This window comes from Anastrepha obliqua, chromosome 5, assembly GCF_027943255.1.
Source record: "Anastrepha obliqua isolate idAnaObli1 chromosome 5, idAnaObli1_1.0, whole genome shotgun sequence".
Classification (NCBI taxonomy): domain Eukaryota; kingdom Metazoa; phylum Arthropoda; class Insecta; order Diptera; family Tephritidae; genus Anastrepha; species Anastrepha obliqua.
This window is the reverse complement of record NC_072896.1, coordinates 10,762,741-10,784,027: the sequence shown is the minus strand read 5'-3', so window position 1 is coordinate 10,784,027 and position 21,287 is coordinate 10,762,741. Positions and strand designations below refer to the sequence as shown.

The window sequence follows — 21,287 nt, the reverse complement described above, 5'->3', positions numbered from 1 at the left end:
CGCTCACCAAAATGGCTGATAACATGGGTTTTTTAATAAGAGGTCTTATTTTGATATTCAAAGAAAAATTATATTTTTTAATATAATATAAATGATCGGATGTTTATTTCATTATAAAGAGAAAGGTATGCCGTTAATAGTGGATAATAACATGAGGCAAATGAGCACCACGACCACGCTTACAGGACAATATCCTTTTCATGAAATTTGCCATAACCGAATTGCAAAGTGGATGCCGTATGTCCTCGATAGCCTCACGGACTCCATCTTTGAGGTCTTGAATCAACCCTGGGCTGTTGGCGTAGACTTTCTCTTTCACGTGGCCCCAAAGTCACAAGAAAAGTCACAAGGTGTTATATCATAAGATCTCGGTGGCCAAGTGTGATGACCTCTTCGAGAGATAACACGGTCCAGAAACTTTTTCCGTAAAAGATCAATGGTTTCGTTGCTTGTGTGGCACGTAAAAATCGTTAATCATCGACCATAAAAAATTGTTAATCATCTCTCGATAGCTTTTTATATATTTAAATAACACCTGTTATTGGAAAACCCTTTAGATAAACTTGAAAAGATAAAATAAACGGAACTTAGTACTGTGACCAGTTCTTTCCTTTTCTGTTTGAAAATATAAATGCCCTTTGTTTACTCAGCCTGCGCAATTAAGTCTTAAAAAAATCATATTCTATAAATTATTATTCTACACAATTCAACCAAATGAAGCGAATCAATGCAAAGAAGTTACTGTTTCATTTTATTCCGTTGCATAACTTTATTGGTTCTTCTATTTTATAAGTTGGATGAACAGACTTCAGTGAGTATAAATACGAGGCATTTCACTTAGAAGTTATCAGTCGTAAAAGTCGTGAAGTAAAAAATGAAATTCTACGTTTTTCTAATTGCCCTATTTGGCTTGGTATGTATTTTTGTTGTAGTGGCATGATTAAACACCGAAAAACAAAACCACAAAAAAAAAACATTCGTCAAAGGATACTTGGTGTTTTTTTTGAAAAATAAAACATTTATAAGCTTACTCCTTTCTAGGTGTTTGCCGAAGAGCAAGTCAAATCAATACCTCATGAAGGAATCGTATTGAGCTTGATGCAATGCTTGATTACCAACCTCCCGGCCAGTAAATACTTTATAAAAATATTAAATTTTAAGTATCCCGATGTACCAGAGGTAATCTCATATATGGATTGTGTGGCAGAGAATCTGGGTATATTGGACTTCAAAACTGGACAAACTGATGTGGATCTAGTAGCCGCATTATTCTCCGTGGACCCAAATAATGCTGAAGACATGGATATAATTAAGAATTGTATTCATAAACCCGAGGAGAAAGAGGTACATATACGTCCCGGATACTTGTGTATGTTCAATACGAGGCTTGGTGATAAGCTGAGGAATTATCTCGTGGGAGATTTGGGAGAAAATCACAATGATTATTAATAAATTTTATACGAAAGCTGCTTAAATCTGTTATCATTAATTAAAATCTGGATCATTTTTGGAATATTTTATATTTTTTGCTTTAGTACATGAGATCTATTGTTGATTTCCATTTCAATCTGATAAAAGAAATGGGATTGGTGGTAATTTTTGTAATTAATGGGTTTGAGTGCGAATGAAGTCTTATATTGTGTGATGAGGCATGCTTTTTGGGTTGGAATATTTAGAGTATTTCGATGTGTGAGTTCGCTGCGGTGCCCCAGAGTTGTATGCCATATCTCCATACTGGTTTTAAGATAGCTGAGCACCGTGAGAGTTTATTTTCGAGGAATACATGGGAATTGCGATTTATCAGCCAATAAAGACTCCGAAATTTGATTCCCTGCGCCTTGCGTTTATTTAAAATATGAGTTTTCTATGTGTGACTGCAGTCAAGATGCATTCCGAGCTGTTTTGTAACATTACTTTGGTGTACGCTTGTGCTATTGAGTTTAACGGGCTTGAGTGTAAAGGTAAAGGTAAGATTTTTTCTGCGTTGCGTTTATTCTCCAGCCTCTGAGCCATTGAGTTATTGCATCAAGCCCTTTTTTCAGTTTAAGAGAAGTCACATCAGGGAGGGAGTCAATTGCGAGTGAAGCGTTGTCATCGGCAACAGTTCCGCCCATAGTTTCCTCAGTAAACTAACACTCTATAAGGCTGTCATCATGATCGTCCTATCCTACGGCGCATAAGCTTGGAGTGTTTGAGGCGAAGGACTTGGATTCACTGTCGCCAGTTAGCACGAGAAAGAAGCTACTTTGTTAAACTCAGCCAAAAAATCACGTAAGCGGCTAACGCGTCAATGGAGAAGAAACAGAAGTATTGAGAGGAGATTGGTACTTAGACGATTAACTCTAAGCGTGCTGATTGGGCAAGCGTTTCATTTAGCGCCTTCGTATTGTCCACCAGGTTTGTTTTCATGACCAAGGCGAGCAAAAGTTTTCATGCCATATTTTTGTGTCTTTAAGTTTTTCATACACTTATATTTTTTTGTTGTTGCAGTTTAACTTCTAAGGAGTCACTACCTTATTTGACATATGTGTGATGCCAACCGTCTCACACTCCACTTCTCATAACCCAAAAAACTCACCCACTGATAAGCATGCGTGGGTTGTGTCAAGATTTTTGATTGAACACTTCGCATAGAGTCGATTTCTGCTTTTATTTGTATATTTTCAAAGGTGTAAAAAGCGGATATTCCATGCACAAACGTCGCCCACAATGTGCCCACTATTTTCAATTCCTGATTTCTGCTTTTATTTGTATATTTTCAAAGGTATAAAAGCGGATATTCCATGCACGACTTGCCACCTACTTAACACAAGTGTCGAACCATACATAGGTTAGGTAGTAATGGTTGACCAGAGAGTGGGCCCACTTCGACGAAAGAAGTTTGGTTCATCCTTTGTGATACCATTGCAAGAGGGGGAAAAGAGGTGAAGGAAAAAACGATAAGATGAAAAGGAGAGGGGTGGGGTGAGGAGGGTTGATGATTTGTAGACTATAAACGGTGACTAATTTGCGGTTGTGTTAGCCTCTTTATACTGCTGATGAAGTTCATCAGATTTTTGACATCACGACCTGCTAAATCAGCAGACGCAGACATGAAGTGAGAACCAAGATGCTTGAATCTGAGTCACGCGAGAGCTGGGTAACTAAGGAGCAGGTGTTGAGATGATTCCACCTCATTCTCCACACAGCTGACGCAAGAAGGACTCAAACTAATTCCGCGTCACGGCATGCACACCCCGCGCATAGTGCCCCGTAAGGATGCCCACGAAATTTGAGAGTTGAGATATTGTCATCCTCAGAATATCCCTCGAACGCCTCCTATCCAAACGTGGCCAGACGGACTTTGCGACCTTACACGTTCGTGTACTTGCACAGCGCTCGCTGAGTTGGTGCAAAGCCCATCCTTCCAGGAGTAGAGCGCAGGTTGTCAAGGGGATTCCGATCCTCTCCTTTCGCGTATATGTCCTTGAAACTGTACCTTTTATTATATTTTTCACAAACTTTGCAAATTTTTGTGTGTTTATTTTAATTTTTTTCGTTACTATTTTTTTATTTTTACTTTTCAATAAATTTGCAACTTGGTTTTAGAAACGTGCTCTAATTCGCTGCATGTCATAAAAATGCCGTCAAAGGTGGAGAACCTGTTTAACGCGTGGCAACCACATGTTGCAAGTACTCATGCTTCAAATAATACATATTTATATATTGTATATATGCATGCAGTACATTGCGTTCGAACGGTATAATTTTTTTTAATTTCCATGTAATATTTTCCAATTTTTTATCCTTTTTACTACACAACTTGTTTTCTTTGTTACGCAGTTTACATTCATTTCTTGCGTCTTGCAGTCTATATTCATTTTTTTTTTTATAATTTTCATAAGCCTGCTGCACCATCATAAATTTATTTTCCTATATGATATGACGAAAAACAACAGCCCAGCATCGTGTAAGATGGAGGAGTCTTGTCAAGGCTCTATGCTCCTGAGCGTAGTGAACAAAGATATAAAAAAACTTGGACCACAATATTTCAAACTCTTTTACCAATAAAAGAAGCAGGCTTTGTACTTTTTTCCATTTTTGTATATTTTGTAATAGAAGAAGAAAAGTTAAAACTCTGCCATAATCCCAAATGTGAGAAATACTACGTTAAACCGATAAACTGACGTAATCGATGTCTACGTCTATGTTAACACTATAGCCAAAAATACAATGTTCGAAGGTTATATTTTGTATTTGTTGGGATAAAAGGTATACCATCCATCGCGTGCTGCTGGCTGGAATCAATTGAAACCAAAGCTAGGAAAGTGTAGTCATTGCTGCTGTTGCATATGAGCCGAGCAATAGAGCATTCGGCTACCGGTTGGTGCGTGACTATCCTCCGGAATGACAAATCTATATATAATAATATTTCTGCTGAATTCCGAATGGTAGTCACGCACCAACCCATTCGACTACGGTGGCCGAGTTTTACGAAACAATTAAAACTTTTTTCAGCAATAGCCTTCAGAGATTAAAAATATCCTGGTCAGTAGGAACGTGTTCTGCTTAGAGCAGGACAGTGGCAAACGAGGTGTTCTAACGTAAGCCCTTGGTCTTGGCATAACCTGCACGCGTCGTTCTTGACCAATCCCATTTTAGCTGCATGATATGGACTGAGACAGGGGACATTGTCTCAGTACTCCATCCAATACTTTACATTCCTTTCTTGGGAGTGATAAAATAAAGTTGGTTGTTTTCGTGTTGCAAGTGCAATATTACCAAGCCATTCATTGAATTTTCACACACCTGTTTGATTGCCATTCATTAGTTTGCTCCAGAATAATACGAAGCGCTTTCTCCATAGCAGGATCTGTTTGATCAAAAACCGGTTTGTTGTTTAAGCAAAGAACCTTCGAGGTGTGTTTGTATTCTGTTCAGCAGGAATTTGGACAACAACAAACAGGATTCTCTAGAACGACAAATTAAGTATATCTGGAAAACTATTTATAAATATAATTGCAAGAGACTACCACAGAAATACCGTTCCAGCGAGGAAACGCTCACCAAAATGGCTGATAACATGGGTTTTTTAATAAGATGTCTTATTTTGATATTCAAAGAAAAATTATATTTTTTAATATAAATGATCGGATGTTTATTTCATTATAAAGAGAAAGGTATGTCGTTAATAATGGAAAATAACATGAGGCAAATGAGCACCACGACCACGCTCACAGGACAATATCCTTTTCATAAAATTTTCCATAATCGAGTGACAAAGTGGATAGCCTCACGTATTCCATCTTTGAGGTCTTGAATCAACCCTGGGCTGTTGGTGTAGACCTTCTCTTTCACGTGGCCCCAAAGTCACAAGAAAAGTCACAAGGTGTAAAATCACAAGATCTCGGTGGCCAATTGTGATCACCTCTTCGAGAGATAACACGGTCCAGAAACTTTTCCCCTAAAAGACCATTGGTTTCGTTGCTTGTGTGGCACGTAGCGCCGTCTTGTTGAAAATAAACTTTTTCCAGATGAATACCATCCAATTCCGGCCATTAAAAAAATCGTTAATCAGCTCTCAATAGCGATAGATAACAGCTGTTATTGGAAAACCCTTTAGATAACCTTGAATAGATAAAATAAATGGAGCTTAGTACTGTGACCAATTCCCTTCTTTTCTGTTTGAAAATATAAATGCCCTTTGTTTACTCAGCCTGCGCAATTAAGCCTTAAAAAAATCATATTCTATAAATTATTATTCTCCACAATTCAACCAAATGAAGCGAATCAATGCAAAGAAGTTACTGTTTCATTTTATTCCGTTGCATAACTTTATTGGTTCTTCTATTTTATAAGTTGGATGAACAGACTTCAGTGAGTATAAATACGAGGCATTTCACTTAGAAGATATCAGTCGTAAAAGTCGTGAAGTAAAAAATGAAATTCTACGTTTTTCTAATTGCCCTATTTGGCTTGGTATGTATTGTTGTTATAGTGACATGATTGTAAACCGAAAAAAAAACAAAACAAAAACATTCGTCAAGGATACTTGGTTTTTTTGAAAAAATAAAACATTTATAAGCTTACTCCTTTCTAGGTTTTAGCCAAAGAGCTAGACAAATCAATCGTAAAGAACCACCTGAAATGTTTGATGCAAAACCCCAAGGCCGGTATGTACTTCGGAAATGTATTAAAGTTAGAGTATCCCGATGTACCAGAGGTAAACTCACATATGGATTGTGTGGCAGAGAAATTGGGTGCATTGGACCCCAAAACTGGACAATTTAATGTGGATCGAGTGGCCGCACTATTATCGGTGGACCCAAATAATGCTGAAGATATGGATATAATTAAGAATTGTTTTGTTAAACGCGAGGGGGAAGAGGTAACTTCACGTAGCGGATACTTATGTATATTGAATTCGAAGCTTCGAGATAATATCTTGGGTGAATGATTGTAATCACAATGATTATTAGTAAAGATTGAGCTTCGTTCTTAAATTCTAAACGAAAACTACTTAAAATATGTTAATATGTATTGAATCAGCTTTGAGATATTTTATTTCGAATTAAAATAAACAGTTATACAGAGCAATCAATTGGATAGAAATAGTTCACTTTTAGACATTTGCATGAATGTGTGATAAGTAGCCTATGAATCATTTGCAATAATTTTTGGCATGTGCTGATCACTCATTTCATCACCATTGGTACGGTAAGCACATCTTCTATGATTTAGTTTTATTTTTATTATCTAACAATATTTGTTCCTAAAAGTAAGGTACTCTACGAGGCATGCGTGGAATGCACTCAATGGTGCAACAATTCCTAATTTTTTGCTTTTTAGCAAATGATATCTATTGTTGATTTCCTCTTCCTTTCCGAGCAGTTTTGTAACATTAACAGATTTTTTTCTGTTCTGTAGTTTCCTCAGTAATTGTAATCCCGTGATAATCCAACTATTCGGCGCGTGCGATCCTGTAATGCCTCGTAAATACCGAGGTAACGGGAGAGCACCTAATTATTGGTGGAATGACGGCATCGCGCATTTGAGAAGCGAATGCAACAAACTGCGGAGAAGGCATCAACGTAGAAGAAATAGGCCAAAGGGGGAACAGCTGTGGGCAGAATACACAGCCAAACGCCTAGCACTAAAAAAGGCCATAGCAAACACAAGGCGGAGGCATTTGCTAGCCTCCTAATTGAGGTAGATGGGGTAACGCTTATAAAATTGTTACAAAAAAATTCCAGAATGGGAGTACTAGCATGCTGCTATCACATGCTAAAATGCTACACATAGTAACAAACCTCTTCCCGGACCAAGGTGTACTCTCTATCAGAAGGGATTTCACTGATAACGAGGACGATGTGCCCGAAGTGGAACTCGACGAAATAGAACTGGCCTGCAAAAGAAATAAATTGCAAAAAAGCACCGGGCATTGATAGAATCCCTAACGCAGTGCTGGAAAAAGCATTGCAAGTGAAACCAGAAGTTTTTCGAAACATGTACACAACATGCATTAGAAGCGGAGTTTTTCCTGTGAAATGGAAAGAACAGCGACTAGTCCTACTGCCGAAGCGTGGGAAACCGCCAGAAGATCCTTCAATATACAGGCTGCTTTGTATGCTGGACACCGCTGGCAAAGTGCTAGAAGCAATAATCTGTAACCGACTAGAGCAGTATTCAGAATGCCATACAGATCTGTCAGCTCGCCAATACCGTTTCAGAAAACATCGCAGTGCAGTAGAAGCCCACATGTGAAATAGCAAAAGCTGCTATCTCTGGTAGAATATTGCTAGGAGGAAGTAAAAAGTATTACGCAGTCGTAACTCTGGACGTTAAAAACAAGTTCAATACGGCCAAATGAGACCAAATACTAATGGCACTTCGAAGGATGAATGTGCCGAATTATCTGATAAAGCTAATTGCTTCATTCTTTGATAACAGAACCCTATGGTATAATGCAGACGTAGGCGCCAAAAGCTATAAGGTAACTGGAGGAGTTCCTCAAGGCTCTGTACTAGGTCCGGCTCTGTGGAATATCATGTATGATGGAGTGCTACGCGTTGAACAGGACGACCAAGCAAGCATTGTTGGGTATGCAGATAACCTAGCTGTGGTAGTCGTAGGGAAAACGCTAAAAGAGGTCTCCCGAAGGGTTGAGAACACCATCAATAAAATTAAGCAATGGCTACAATCGTTTGAGCTAAGACTAGCAGACCATAGATCGAACTGGTTATCATAAATTCTAGACGAAAAGTTGAAGACCTTCAAATAAAGGTTGGTGGCCACAATATCACATCAACAGATGTCATTAAATATTTAGGGGTAATGATTGACAGACGGCTCAGTTTTAAAAAGCATCTGGATTACGCAAGCTCCAAAGCTGCAAAATCCTGTGCAGTTTTATCGTGACTGATGCCCAATGTGCGTGGACCAAGACAACAAATGAGAGCATTGCTAGCAAGCGTCTGCAACTCGATCCTGTTTTACGCTGAGGAAGTTTGGGTCGACGTAGCGAAATATCCCATCTACTTGAGACAGGCTAAACGGGTGCCCAGATTATGCAATGTCAGAATCATTAGAGGCTATAGGACCATATCTGACGAAGCAGCAGAGGTAATAGCAGGCAGAATACCCCTCGATATAAAGGTAAAGGTAAAATGCATGACTCAAAAATACCAGCATGCAAAAAACGCGTGTGTATCTGGTAACACTGAGGGACACCCTATAGAGGATCGATGGTACCGCTCTGAAAAATTGGCAGACCAAATGGAACTATAGTGGGAAGGGAAGAACCAATTCCACTATGATCCCCGACATACAGAAACGGAGCCGGCGAACACATGGAAACGTGAACTTCATGCTGACACAGTTTTTAACTGAGCAAGACTGTTTCAGGCAGTATTTGTACAAGTACAAGCGCACAGACTCCCCATTTTGCCTATACTGCCATGAAAAATATGATACTCCTGAGCATGCCCTGTTAGAACGCTCTAGCTTTGATGGGGAACGAAGCATGTGGCGCTCAAATATCGACGAGAGCTTGACAGCTGCTAGGCTAGTACAATATATGCTAGAATCTGAAGAGACGAGGCACTATTGTTGTAAAGTAGCCTCAACAATTATGCGAAGGCTGAGACATGACGATAATAAACGCAGACAAATGAGTAAATAAACACATCCTGACCCCTCGAAGGAATATCTTAACATGTAATACCGAGGGGCAAATGCAGAACAGAGAAGCGATGGGATGGTTTAGTTCAAAAGAGGCGGGAAATATCGCATGTGAATCGAGCATACGTATGAGTCGGCTCATACGTATCTTTAGACAAACAAAAACAACAATAAACAAAAAACTAACACTTCATAAGGCTCTCATCATGCTCGTCCTATCCTATAGCGCAAAAGCTTGGACGATTGATAATATCCGATGAAGCGTCCCTTGGAATGTTGGGAATGACGGCTAATATCGCAGGCGATGGAGCGATGAGTTGTATGAACTTCAGGACGGATACGTTGGCTGGGCTATGTCGTCCGAATGGATACAAAAGCTCCGACTCTCAAAGTATTTGATGCGGTACCAGCTGGTGGTAGCAGAGAAAGCAGAAGAAGGCCTCCTCTGCGTTTGAAAAATCAGGTGACGAAGGACTTGTATTCACTGTCGCCAGTTAGCACGAGAATGAAACGACTTTGTTAAACTCGGCCAAAATCACGTAAGCGGTTAACGCGTCAATCAAGAAGAAGAAGAAGTATTGGGAGGAGGTCGATACTTAGACGATTTAGTTGGATGATTCTCCCAAGCCATATTTTTGTGTCTTTAAGTTTTTCATACTCTTCTACTTTTTTGTTGTTGCATTTTAACTTTTAAGGAGTCACTGCCTTATACGACATATGAGTGATGCCAACCGTATCACACCCCATTTCTCATAACCCGAAAAACTCACCCACTGATAAACTTGCGTGAGTTGAGTCAAGTTGTTGATTGAACACTTCGCGTAGAGTCGATTTCTGCTTTTATTTGTATACTTTCAAAGGTGTAAAAATCGGATATTTCATGCACAAACGTCGCCCACAATGCGCCCACTATTTTCGATTTCTGACATGCCACCTACTTAACACAAGTGTGTGGCACAACAGGCGGCACATATTTGTATACATTAGCGTGGCAGTTATTTGACCTGTTTTTTTATAAACAATATTTTTTCACGGGCTACCCTCCAGTTTGGTTCCATTCTATATCAAAATGACCTCTGTGAAATTTGGTGCCAATCGGATAGGGGAAAGGTGTGCCCCCGAGCCTTTCAATATGCAAAATTTACCCCAAAATGACAAAAACATTTAATTTCATTAAAAGTGTGTTTTTTATTTTACATGAGTATATACACAGCGTAAATAAGTAGTAAAAGAATTTAATTGGTAAAGTATATTAAATTATACATATATAAATTGAAGAAGGAAATTATTATCCATACAGTATTTAGCATACATATATGCATAAAAAAAAGAAATAACTCATTGAATAAAATAAAATAAATATTAATTAAAAATCTTTATTTTTAGATATAGTTTGTTTATTGCTGTCTGGGAACTTCTGTCGATAGTCACTTACAACTTGGAACACGTACTGCATTTGTCGCTCGTTTTTTGTATATAACTTATTAAAATCCTCTACTAGTTTAACACCTCTCTCCGCCGTATCATTTGTTACTTTAAGTTTATTAACTACTTTTAAAGCTTGGCCGAAATCTTCATGTTTGTGCCACCGGGCAGGATCTGTGCACAGGAATTCGTTATTTATATTAAATCTTACAAAGAATCGTTTTGTTTTGTTGGAGACAAATTGTTCAAGTCCTTGGTTTAATAATTCAGGAACTTGGCTTGTTTCCACGGTTATCCTTTTAATACTTTTTTCACATTCAGCATCAGTTTCACGATTAAACGCCTTAACCATTTTAATTTTTGATTCTGCCGTCACATTTGGGTCAAAGAAGGCCAAGGCGATGGATTCAGGTGATAAATACCACAAATGATTTTTGATTTTTTGTAAAGCCAAATCGTTAACTGTCCGGTATTTATAAATTTTGGCAAGAACACTGAAATCCAAAAATGGTGCTTTGGCTGCAGAAGGTGCATAAAACCACGCTTCGATATACATATATACAGATAATGAAAATGCAAATATCACAAATTGCATTTTCCTCACGCAGTGATAATTTAAATTCGTCGCGAAACATGAATATCTTAAAGCAATAAATAGCCTTAGCCATCCACAAATGTTTTCTGATCTTCTTATTCACGATTTCGGTTTTAAAATTATTTACATTTATTTTAGGCCAAGCAGTTTGAAACTTTTTTAAGATTGGTACGGTTGGGCCGGTAGTTTTACCCATCTTCTCCTCGAAAACGGCTTTTAAAATGATTTCGTATATGTGATGGCGGCAAGGCGAGGCAAATATAAGAGATCTTTTTCTAGAAAGCTTTCAATCAAAACCCACGCACCATTAAAAGCGCCCGTATTAGAGGCAGTAGTGTCAAAAACCAATGCTTTTACGTAGTCTTGAAGGCTCCATTCCGCAAGGGTTTCGCAAACAGCTGTTGCCTGTTCTTTTCCACTCCCTGATTGCAATGCAGGTACACCAAGAAGTTGATCAGCACCGCAATTTGAAAGAATAACAGGAAGTCGGTCTACTGTCTCTTTACCTGTTAGTGATGGCAGTAATTGACTATCCCAATGTATCGTAGAGGCAGGCAATTCCTTATCCTTAAAGATATTTTTGATTTCGATAGTTTTCTTTTCGCGGAGTTTCTCACGAGAATTGAATGAATTTCTCCACATCTTGACCAAGGGCTTCAAGTGTAGCTATAAGAATATGAACTGCATTCCTGTCACTGATCTTGCACTTATCCAAAGCAGCAGCAAGCTTAAGAGTTATTATTATTTGTCGTCTTCTTTTTTGTTTTGCTGGTACAGACAAATGTTTTGAGCAATGCGGAATTTCCTCTGAAGCACGCGCTTCTAAATCTTCTCCGCTGCTTGAACTCGACGTCATCATACTTACTCAATTGAAAAACTTCATTATTGCTTCGTTCTGTTCTCTTCTCCTCTCATAATTTTCGCTCAGAAACTCGAGTCTCTTTCGCACTTAGCTGGTAATCAATTCCATACATAAACCCCGGGCGTCCCTTCATCCACTGATTGTTTAAGAACTGCTTATCTTCTTCAATGGATATGATATTCAATGCATTGGCGTGTGCAATACCGAAGAGATCCTCGAGTTTTTCAACGAATTCTTTTTCTGTTGCCGCCATGCTTTTGAAGTTGCCGCCACTGCTGATAGAGACCTTCTAACTTTGGTATACAGTTATTTATATTAGTTCTTGCGTCGGAATTCGGGCTTTCTCCCAATATATCATCACTTCCCGCACAGCTAGTGAAGCACTGCCTCGTATTGTTAACTGACACACCCGTAAATTGAAAAAAAAACTTGTAACGTTTGTTTTACAGATGGAAGTTTGTTTCCAAACATTTCATTTGAATAATACCCGAGCAGATAAACTTTTTCTCGTAATAGAGGTCGCGACATTGTACTACCGAATGTCTGCACTTCAAATGTTGTACGCAACTAATGATTTTTTTAAAAAACTTTAATACAAAACTTTTTTAGCCATAAAAATTTGAATTGCCGTTGTTATTTCATAAACGACATGCGCGCCTACTTGATTTGATACTAGTACTAGTTTTTAATATTGATATTTATTATCCAAGACACGATGTGTACGTTAGTCAAAATGCGAACCCAACTTTTTATGCGCGGAAATCTGTTTGAAGAAATCTATTTTCATTTCGAATTTCAAAATGTGATCAGTTGATAAGTTATCTCACATATTTTAACTTCCGTTTTGTTTTTGTAATTCAGAAATTGAAGAAAAATGGAAAATTTTTGACAGAGTTGTCAAAAAGCAAGGGTCGAACGACTTAGTAGATTCTGCATTGAATATATTTTTTTAAGCGTAATAATTTGAATTATCATTGTAATGTGATAAACTAAGTGCCCGGCTACTTTACTTACTACTAGTACTTATACTACGAATTTTCGGGTTTTTTGAAACTTTGAAGGCCCGGGGGCACACTTTCCACTTACCAGATTTACTTCAAACTTTTTTTCCACCATTTTTATATATAAAGGAACCAATCTGGGGGGTAGCACCAATAAAAAAATAATCTTGCAAAATAACTGCCACCCTAGTATACATTCATACGTTTGCCCAGAGAGTGGGCCCACTTGGACGAAAGAAGTTTGGTTCATCCTTTGTAATATCATTGTAAGAGGGGGGAAAAGAGGTTAAGGAAAAAGGAGGATAGGGCGAAAGAGAAAGGGGTGGGGAGGGTTGAGTGTTTGTGGACTATGAACGGTGGCTAATTTGCGGTTGTGTTAGCCTCTTTATACTGCTGATGAAATTCATCAGATTTTTGACATCAAGACCTGCTAAATCAGCAGACGCAGAAATGAAGTGAGAACCAAGATGCTTGAATCTGAGTCACGCGAGAGCTGGGCAACTAAGGAGCAGGTGTTGAGATGATTCCACCTCATTCTTCATACAGCTGACGCAAGAAGGACTCAAACTAATTCCGCGTCTCACGGCATGTATACCCCGCGCATAGTGCCCCGTGAGGATGCCCACGAAATTTGAGAGTTGAGATTTTGTCATCCTCAGAGTATCCCTCGAACGCCTCCTATCCAAACGTGGCCAGAAGGACTTTGCGACCTTACACGTTCGTGTACTTGCACAGCGCTCGCTGAGTTGGTGCAAAGCCCATCCTTCCAGGAGTAGAGCGCAGGTTGTCAAGGGGATTCGGATCCTCTCCTTTCGCGGATATTTCCACATTCAGTAAGTGTAAGTAAGACATTTGGCCTTGAAACTGTACCTTTTATTATATTTTTCACAAACTTTACGAATTTTTGTGTGTTTATTTTAACTTTTTTATTTACTATTTTTTATTTTTATTTGCAACTGGGTTTTAGAAACGTGCTTTAATACGCTGCATGCGATAAAAATGCCGTCAAAGGTAGTGAACCCTGCAAACCCTCCCCCCGTGCGCACGGGCCTGACTTCGCCGGACCATAAACCGCACCAAACAGTTACGCGTAGAGGATAGAGAGACTTTTCAACAATAACTCTAGGATTTTATGAGAGCCAGATTCAATAGTTTTGCTTGTTGACGGAGCCATCGTGGTGGAAATGGGCCTCATCACTCAAGATGATTTTTCGATGGAATTCCGGATCATTTTCATGCATTTGAACGACCCAATCAGCAAAGACGTGACGTTGCTGATGATCGGCCGGCTTGAGTTCTTGTGTTAACTGGACTTTATAAGCCTTACGACCCAAATCTTTACGCAAAAAACGGTGTAATGACGTTTGCGGAATGCCTAATTCCAAAGAACGGCGAGGAAGGCCAAACCTGGGTTTTCCTCAATACTTTCGGCTGTTCTTGAGCGACGGGCACGGGTTTTATTCTTCACATCACTAACTTGCCCCAACCGCTCGAATTTTTTCACCAATTTCTGTATTGCGGTCTGACAAAGCGCTTAACGATGGTCCAAAAATGTTCGAGTTTTACGAACCGTCTCTGCCAAAATTTTCACCCTTTTTATATTGAATTTTAATCATTTCAGTGCGTTGTTTAAGCGTGTATCGTTCCATTTTTATTAATGGTGTAGTTTCTACTTGTCAAATATCAAAAAATGACAGCTTCAAAAGTGACATCTACCGAAATAGAGGGCTATTCAAAATAACACCTGTTATTGGAAAACCCTTTATATACCTAGCTCATGGGCTGAAAAGTCCAGGGCCTAATACATTGATGGCACTAGTTTTATTGCGTTCACCTCTTTTTAGTTAGTATCTACTAACGTTAAAAAGACAGCTGTTTAAATTCATGATGTTCTATTCATTAGTTGGTGAGTTATTGTGTTAAGAGTGACTCTACTTTTATTACTATCAATGGATTCATGATGGATCAAAAAGAATTTCGTGTTTTAATTTTACACTGCTTCTGGATGGGGAAAAATACCGTTCAAGCAAGGAAATGCGTACTAAAATGGCTGATAACATGGGTTTTTTAATAAGAGGTCTTATTTTGATATTCAAAGAAAAATGATATTTTTTAATATAAATGATCGGATGTTCATTTCACACAACCACGCTTACAGGACAATATCCTTTTCATGAAATTTTCCATAACCGAATTGCAAAGTGGCTGCCCTATGTCCTCGATAGCCTCACGAACTCCTTCTTTGATGTCTTGAATCAACCCTGGGCTGTTGGCGTAGACTTCCTCTTTCACGTGGCTCCAAAGTCACAAGAAAAGTTACAAGGTGTTAAATCACAAGATCTCGGTCGCCAAGTGGGATCACCTCTTCGAGAGATAAAACGATACGGAAACTTTTTCCGTAAAAGATCAATGGTTTCGTTGTTTGTGTGGCACGTAAAAATCGTTAATCATCGGCCATAAAAATTGTTAATCATCTCTCGATAGCCTTTTATATATTTAAATAACACCTGTTATTGGAAAACCCTTTAGATAACCTTGAATAGATAAAATAAATGGAACTTAGTACTGTGACCAATTCCCTTCTTTTCTGTTTGAAAATATAAATGCCCTTTGTTTACTCAGCCTGCGCAATTAAGCCTTAAAAAAATCATATTCTATAAATTATCATTCTACACAATTCAACCAAATGAAGCGAATCAATGCAAAGAAATTGATGTTTAATTTTATTCCATTGTATTTATAACTTTATTGGTTCTTCTATTTTATAAGTTGGATGAACAGACTTCAGTGAGTATAAATACGAGGCATTTCACTTAGAAGATATCAGTCGTAAACGTCGTAAAGAAAAAAATGAAATTCTACGTTTTTCTAATTGCCCTACTTAGCTTGGTATGTATTGTTGTTACAGTGACATGCATAAAAACTGGAAAACAAAAAACAAAAAAAAATTCGTCAAGGATCCGTGTTTTTTGTTTTTTAAAGAGGACATTTATAAGCTTATTCCTTTCTAGGTGTTTGCCAAAGAGCAAGTCAAATCAATATCTCGTGAAGAAATCGTATTGAGATGCGAAGAATGCTTGATTTCAAACCCCGCGGCCAAAAAATACTTTGTAGAAATATTAAATTTTAAGTATCCGGATGTACCAGAAGTAGACTCACATATGGATTGTGCGGCAGAGAAATTGGGCTTATGGGACTTCAAAACTGGACAATTTAATGTGGAACGACTTGCCGCATTTTTCTCCGTGGACCCAAATAATGCTGAAGATATGGATATAATTCAGAATTGTGTTGTTAAACCCGAGGAGGAAGAGGTACATGTACGTCGCGGATACTTATGTATATTGAATTCGAGGCTTGGCGATAATGTCTTGCGAACATTATTGTAATCACAATAAATATTAATAAAGAATGACTACCGTTTTTAAATTCTAAACGAAAACTACTTACAATATGTTAATATGCATTGGATTAGCCTTGAGATATTTTATTTCGTACTAAAATAAACAGTTATACAGAGCAATCAATTAGATCGAAATAGGGGAGTTCAAACTCCCTCCAAACGAAGTTTTAAAAAAATTTTTGACATCAATCGATATAAAAAACAAAAAAAATTGGCATTTCCGAAAATGTTTGTTTAACTTCAAGATAAAAATTTCTATCCTTGACTTCCGTTGTGTTGTAATCTCGAGTTAATCCACATCTCGAGTTAGTCCAATTACTTCTATAAAATCTGATAATTGCTAATGACAAAGATCGATTCGATGTGCAGAGAAAACAAATTATATACGAATAAAGCATGAGAACATTGGTGAGTTATTATAAAGCATATTATAATAAATTAATTTAAATCTTTTTTGGATCATTATTTATTCTTATCGCCAATCAATGATTCATCATATCCAAAACTGTGACTTAGGCGTGTACTGTGTCATAAATTTATAAACACAAAGTTATATCAGACTGCAACAAAAGTTGGAACCACCCCCTAAATCTGAGGGTCTTTGCTATTTAGCACATGAGATCTATTGTTGATTTCCTTTTCAATCTGTTAAAACAAATGGGATTGGTCGTAATTTTTGTAATTAATGGGTTTCGCAGCGAATGAAGTCTTACATTGTGTGATGAGGCATGCTTTTTGGGTTGGAATTTTTAGAGTATTTCGATGCATGAGTTCGCTGCGGTGCCCCAGAGTTGTATGCCATATGCCCATACTGGTTTTAAGATAGCTGAGCACCGTGAGAGCTTATTTTCGAGGAATACATGGGAATTGCGATTTATCAGCCAATAAAGACTCCGAAATTTGATTCCCTGCGCCTTGCGTTTATTTAAAATATGGGTTTTCTATGTGAGCTTCCAGTCAAGATGCATTCCGAGCTGCTTTGTAACATTACTTTGGTGTACGCTTGTGTTATTGAATTGAACGGGTGCGCAAGTATTTCGCGTGATTGTAAAGGTAACTTAACAGATTTCATCTGCGTTGCCTTTATTCTCCAGTCTCTGAGCCATTGAGTTATTGCATCAAGCCCTTTTTTCAGTTTAAGAGAAGTCACATCAGGGAGGGAGTCAATTGCGAGTGAAGCGTTGTCATCGGCAACAGTTCCGACTATAGTTTCCTCAGTAAACTAACACTCTATAAGGCTGTCATCATGATCGTCCTATCCTATGGCGCATAAGCTTGGACGATGAAAATATCCGTTGAGGCGTTCCTTGGAGTGTTTGAGAGAAAGATTTTTGGACCTTTGCACGTTAGCGACGGCTAATATCGCAGGCGATGGAACGATGAGTTGTATGAACTTTACGACAACATAGACATTGCGCAGCGAATAAAGATCCGGCGGGTTCATTCTTCGAACGGTATAATTTATTTTAATTTCCATGTAATATTGTCCAGTTTTTTATCCTTTTTACTACCCAACTTGCTTTCTTTGTTACGCAGTTTACATTTATTTCTTGCGTCTTGCAGTCTATATTCATTTTTTTTTATACTTTTCATAAGCCTGCTGCACCATCATAAATTTACTTTCCTATATGATATGACGAAAAACAACAGCCCAGCATCGTGTAAGATGGAGGAGTCTTGTCAAGGCTCTATGCTCCTGAGCGTAGTGAACAAAGATATAAAAAAACTTGGACCACAATATTTTAACTCTTTTACCAAGAAAAGAAGCAGGCTTTGTACTTTTTTCCATTTTTGTATATTTTGTAATAGAAGAAGAAAAGTTAAAACTCTGCCATAATCCCAGAAGTGAGAAATACTACGTTAAACCGATGAACTGACGTAATCGACGTCTACGTCTATGTCAACACAAAGCCAAAAATCCAATGTTCGAAGGTTATATTTTGTATTTGTTGGGATAAAAGATATAACAACCATCGCGAGCTGCTGTCTGGAATCAATTGAAACCAAAGCTAGAAAAGTGTAGCCATTGCTGCTGTTGCATATGAGCCGAGCAATAGAGCATTCGGCTACCGGTTGGTGCGTGACTATCCTCCGGAATGACAAACCTCCGAGCATATTTCTGCTGAATTCCGAATGGTAGTCACGCACCAACCCATTCGGCTACAGCGGCCGAGTTTTACGAAACAATTAAAACTTTTTTCAGCAATAGCCTTTAGAGATTAAAAATATTCCGGTCAGTAGGAACGTGTTCTGCTTAGAGCAGGACAGTGGCAAACGAGGTGTTCTAACGTAAGCCTTTTTTCTTGGCATAAGTTGCACGCGTCGTTCTGGGCCAATCCCATTTTAGCTGCATGATATGGACTGAGACAGGGGACATTGTCTCAGTACTCCATCCAATACTTTACATTCCTTTCTTGGGAGTGATAAAATAAAGTTGGTTGTTTTCGTGTTGCAAGTGCAATATTACCAAGCCATTCACTGAATTTTCACACACATGTAATTTGTCCACCTTTTGTTTGTTTTGTTCGTTGTTTTGTATTGGAAAGCAGCCTGACGTCAGACTTGTCAAAATCGCGAAAAATAAAATTCCGGCATTGGGAAGACGCCACCTTCAGTAGGCAATTGGCCTTGAGTATTTGATTGTCATTCATTAGTTTGCTCCAGAATAATACGCTTTCCCCCTTGCAGGATCTGTTTGATCAAAAACCAGTTTGTTGTTTAAGCAAAGAAGCTTCGAGGTGTGTTTGTATTCTGTTCAGTAGGAATTTGGACAACAACAAACAGTATTCTCTAGAACTACACATGAAGTATATCTGGAAAACTATTTATAAATATAATTGCAAGAGACTACCACAGAAATACCGTTCCAGCGAGGAAACGCTCACCAAAATGGCTGATAACATGGGTTTTTTAATAAGAGGTCTTATTTTGATATTCAAAGAAAAATTATATTTTTTAATATAAATGATCGGATGTTTATTTCATTATAAAGAGAAAGGTATGCCGTTAATAGTGGATAATAACATGAGGCAAATGAGCACCACGACCACGCTTACAGGACAATATCCTTTTCATGAAATTTGCCATAACCGAATTGCAAAGTGGATGCCGTATGTCCTCGATAGCCTCACGTATTCATCCATCTTTGAGGTCTTGAATCAACCCTGGGCTGTTGGCGTAGACTTTCTCTTTCACGTGGCCCCAAAGTCACAAGAAAAGTCACAAGGTGTTATATCACAAGATCTCGGTGGCCAAGTGTGATGACCTCTTCGAGAGATAACACGGTCCAGAAACTTTTTCTGTAAAAGATCAATGGTTTCGTTGCTTGTGTGGCACGTAAAAATCGTTAATCATCGGCCATAAAAAATTGTTAATCATCTCTCGATAGCCTTTTATATATTTAAATAACACCTGTTATTGGAAAACCCTTTAGATAAACTTGAATAGATAAAATAAATGGAACTTAGTATTGTGACCAGTTCTTTTCTTTTCTGTTTGAAAATATAAATGCCCTTTGTTTACTCAGCCTGCGCCACTAAGCCTTAAAAAAATCATATTCTATAAATTATTATTCTACACAATTCAACCAAATGAAGCGAATCAATGCAAAGAAATTGATGTTTAATTTTATTCCATTGTGTAACTTTATTGGTTCTTCTATTTTATAAGTTGAATGAACAGACTTCAGTGAGTATAAATATGAGGTATTTCACTTAGAAGTTATCAGTCGTAAAAGTCGTGAAGTAAAAAATGAAATTCTACGTTTTTCTAATTGCCCTATTTGGCTTGGTATGTATTTTTGTTGTAGTGGTATGATTAAACACCGAAAAACAAAACCACAAAAAAAAACATTCGTCAAAGGATACTTGGTTTTTTTTTTTTTAAATAAAACATTTATAAGCTTACTCCTTTCTAGGTGTTTGCCGAAGAGCAAGTCAAATCAATACCTCATGAAGGAATCGTATTGAGCTTGATGCAATGCTTGCTTACAAACCCCCCGGTCAGTAAATACTTTATAAAAATATTAAATTTTAAGTATCCCGATGTACCAGAGGTAATCTCATATATGGATTGTGTGGCAGAGAAATTGGGTATATTGGACTTCAAAACTGGGCAAACTAATGTGGATCTAGTAGCCGAATTATTCTCCGTGGACCCAAATAATGCTGAAGATATGGATATAATTAAGAATTGTATTCATAAACCCGAGGAGAAAGAGGTACATATACGTCCCGGATACTTGTGTATGTTCAATACGAGGCTTGGTGATAAGCTGAGGAATTATCTCGTGGGAGATTTGGGAGAAAATCACAATGATTATTAATACATTTTATACGAAAGCTACTTAAAATCTATTATCATTAATTAAAATCTGGATCATCTTTGGAATATTTTATATTTTTTGCTTTAGCACATGAGATCTATTGTTGGTTTCCTTTTCAATCTGATAAAAGAAATGGGATTGGTGGTAATTTTTGTAATTAATGGGTTTGGGTGCGAATGAAGTCTTATATTGTGTGATGAGGCATGCTTTTTGGGTTGGAATTTTTAGAGTATTTCGATGTGTGAGTTCGCTGCGGTGCACCAGAGTTGTATGCCATATCTCCATACTGGTTTTAAGATAGCTGAGCACCGTGAGAGCTTATTTTCGAGGAATACATGGGAATTGCGATTTATCAGCCAATAAAGACTCCGAAATTTGATTCCCTGCGCCTTGCGTTTATTTAAAATATGGGTTTTCTATGTGAGCTTCCAGTCAAGATGCATTCCGAGCTGCTTTGTAACATTACTTTGGTGTACGCTTGTGTTATTGAATTGAACGGGTGCGCAAGTATTTCGCGT

The 21,287-nt window shown here is 38.0% G+C and overlaps 3 protein-coding genes across 3 annotated transcripts; all 3 read left to right on the top strand.

The window, feature by feature from the left end:
- The first annotated feature begins 811 nt into the window (after positions 1-811).
- LOC129249119 (uncharacterized) lies at positions 812-1,475 on the top strand. The gene is made up of 2 exons (XM_054888772.1): positions 812-913; positions 1,042-1,475. The coding sequence occupies exons 1-2, from the start codon at positions 875-877 to the stop codon at positions 1,447-1,449; spliced, it is 447 nt and encodes a 148-aa protein (XP_054744747.1). The 5' UTR covers positions 812-874; the 3' UTR covers positions 1,450-1,475.
- A 4,378-nt stretch (positions 1,476-5,853) lies between these two features.
- Positions 5,854-6,591, top strand: LOC129248363 (uncharacterized). Its single transcript, XM_054887887.1, has 2 exons — positions 5,854-5,958; positions 6,080-6,591. Exons 1-2 carry the CDS (start codon positions 5,920-5,922, stop codon positions 6,434-6,436), a joined length of 396 nt encoding a protein of 131 aa, XP_054743862.1. The 5' UTR covers positions 5,854-5,919; the 3' UTR covers positions 6,437-6,591.
- Positions 6,592-20,146: 13,555 nt separating this feature from the next.
- On the top strand, positions 20,147-20,808 carry LOC129248453 (uncharacterized). Its single transcript, XM_054888007.1, has 2 exons — positions 20,147-20,234; positions 20,362-20,808. Exons 1-2 carry the CDS (start codon positions 20,196-20,198, stop codon positions 20,767-20,769), a joined length of 447 nt encoding a protein of 148 aa, XP_054743982.1. The 5' UTR covers positions 20,147-20,195; the 3' UTR covers positions 20,770-20,808.
- Positions 20,809-21,287: the final 479 nt, after the last annotated feature.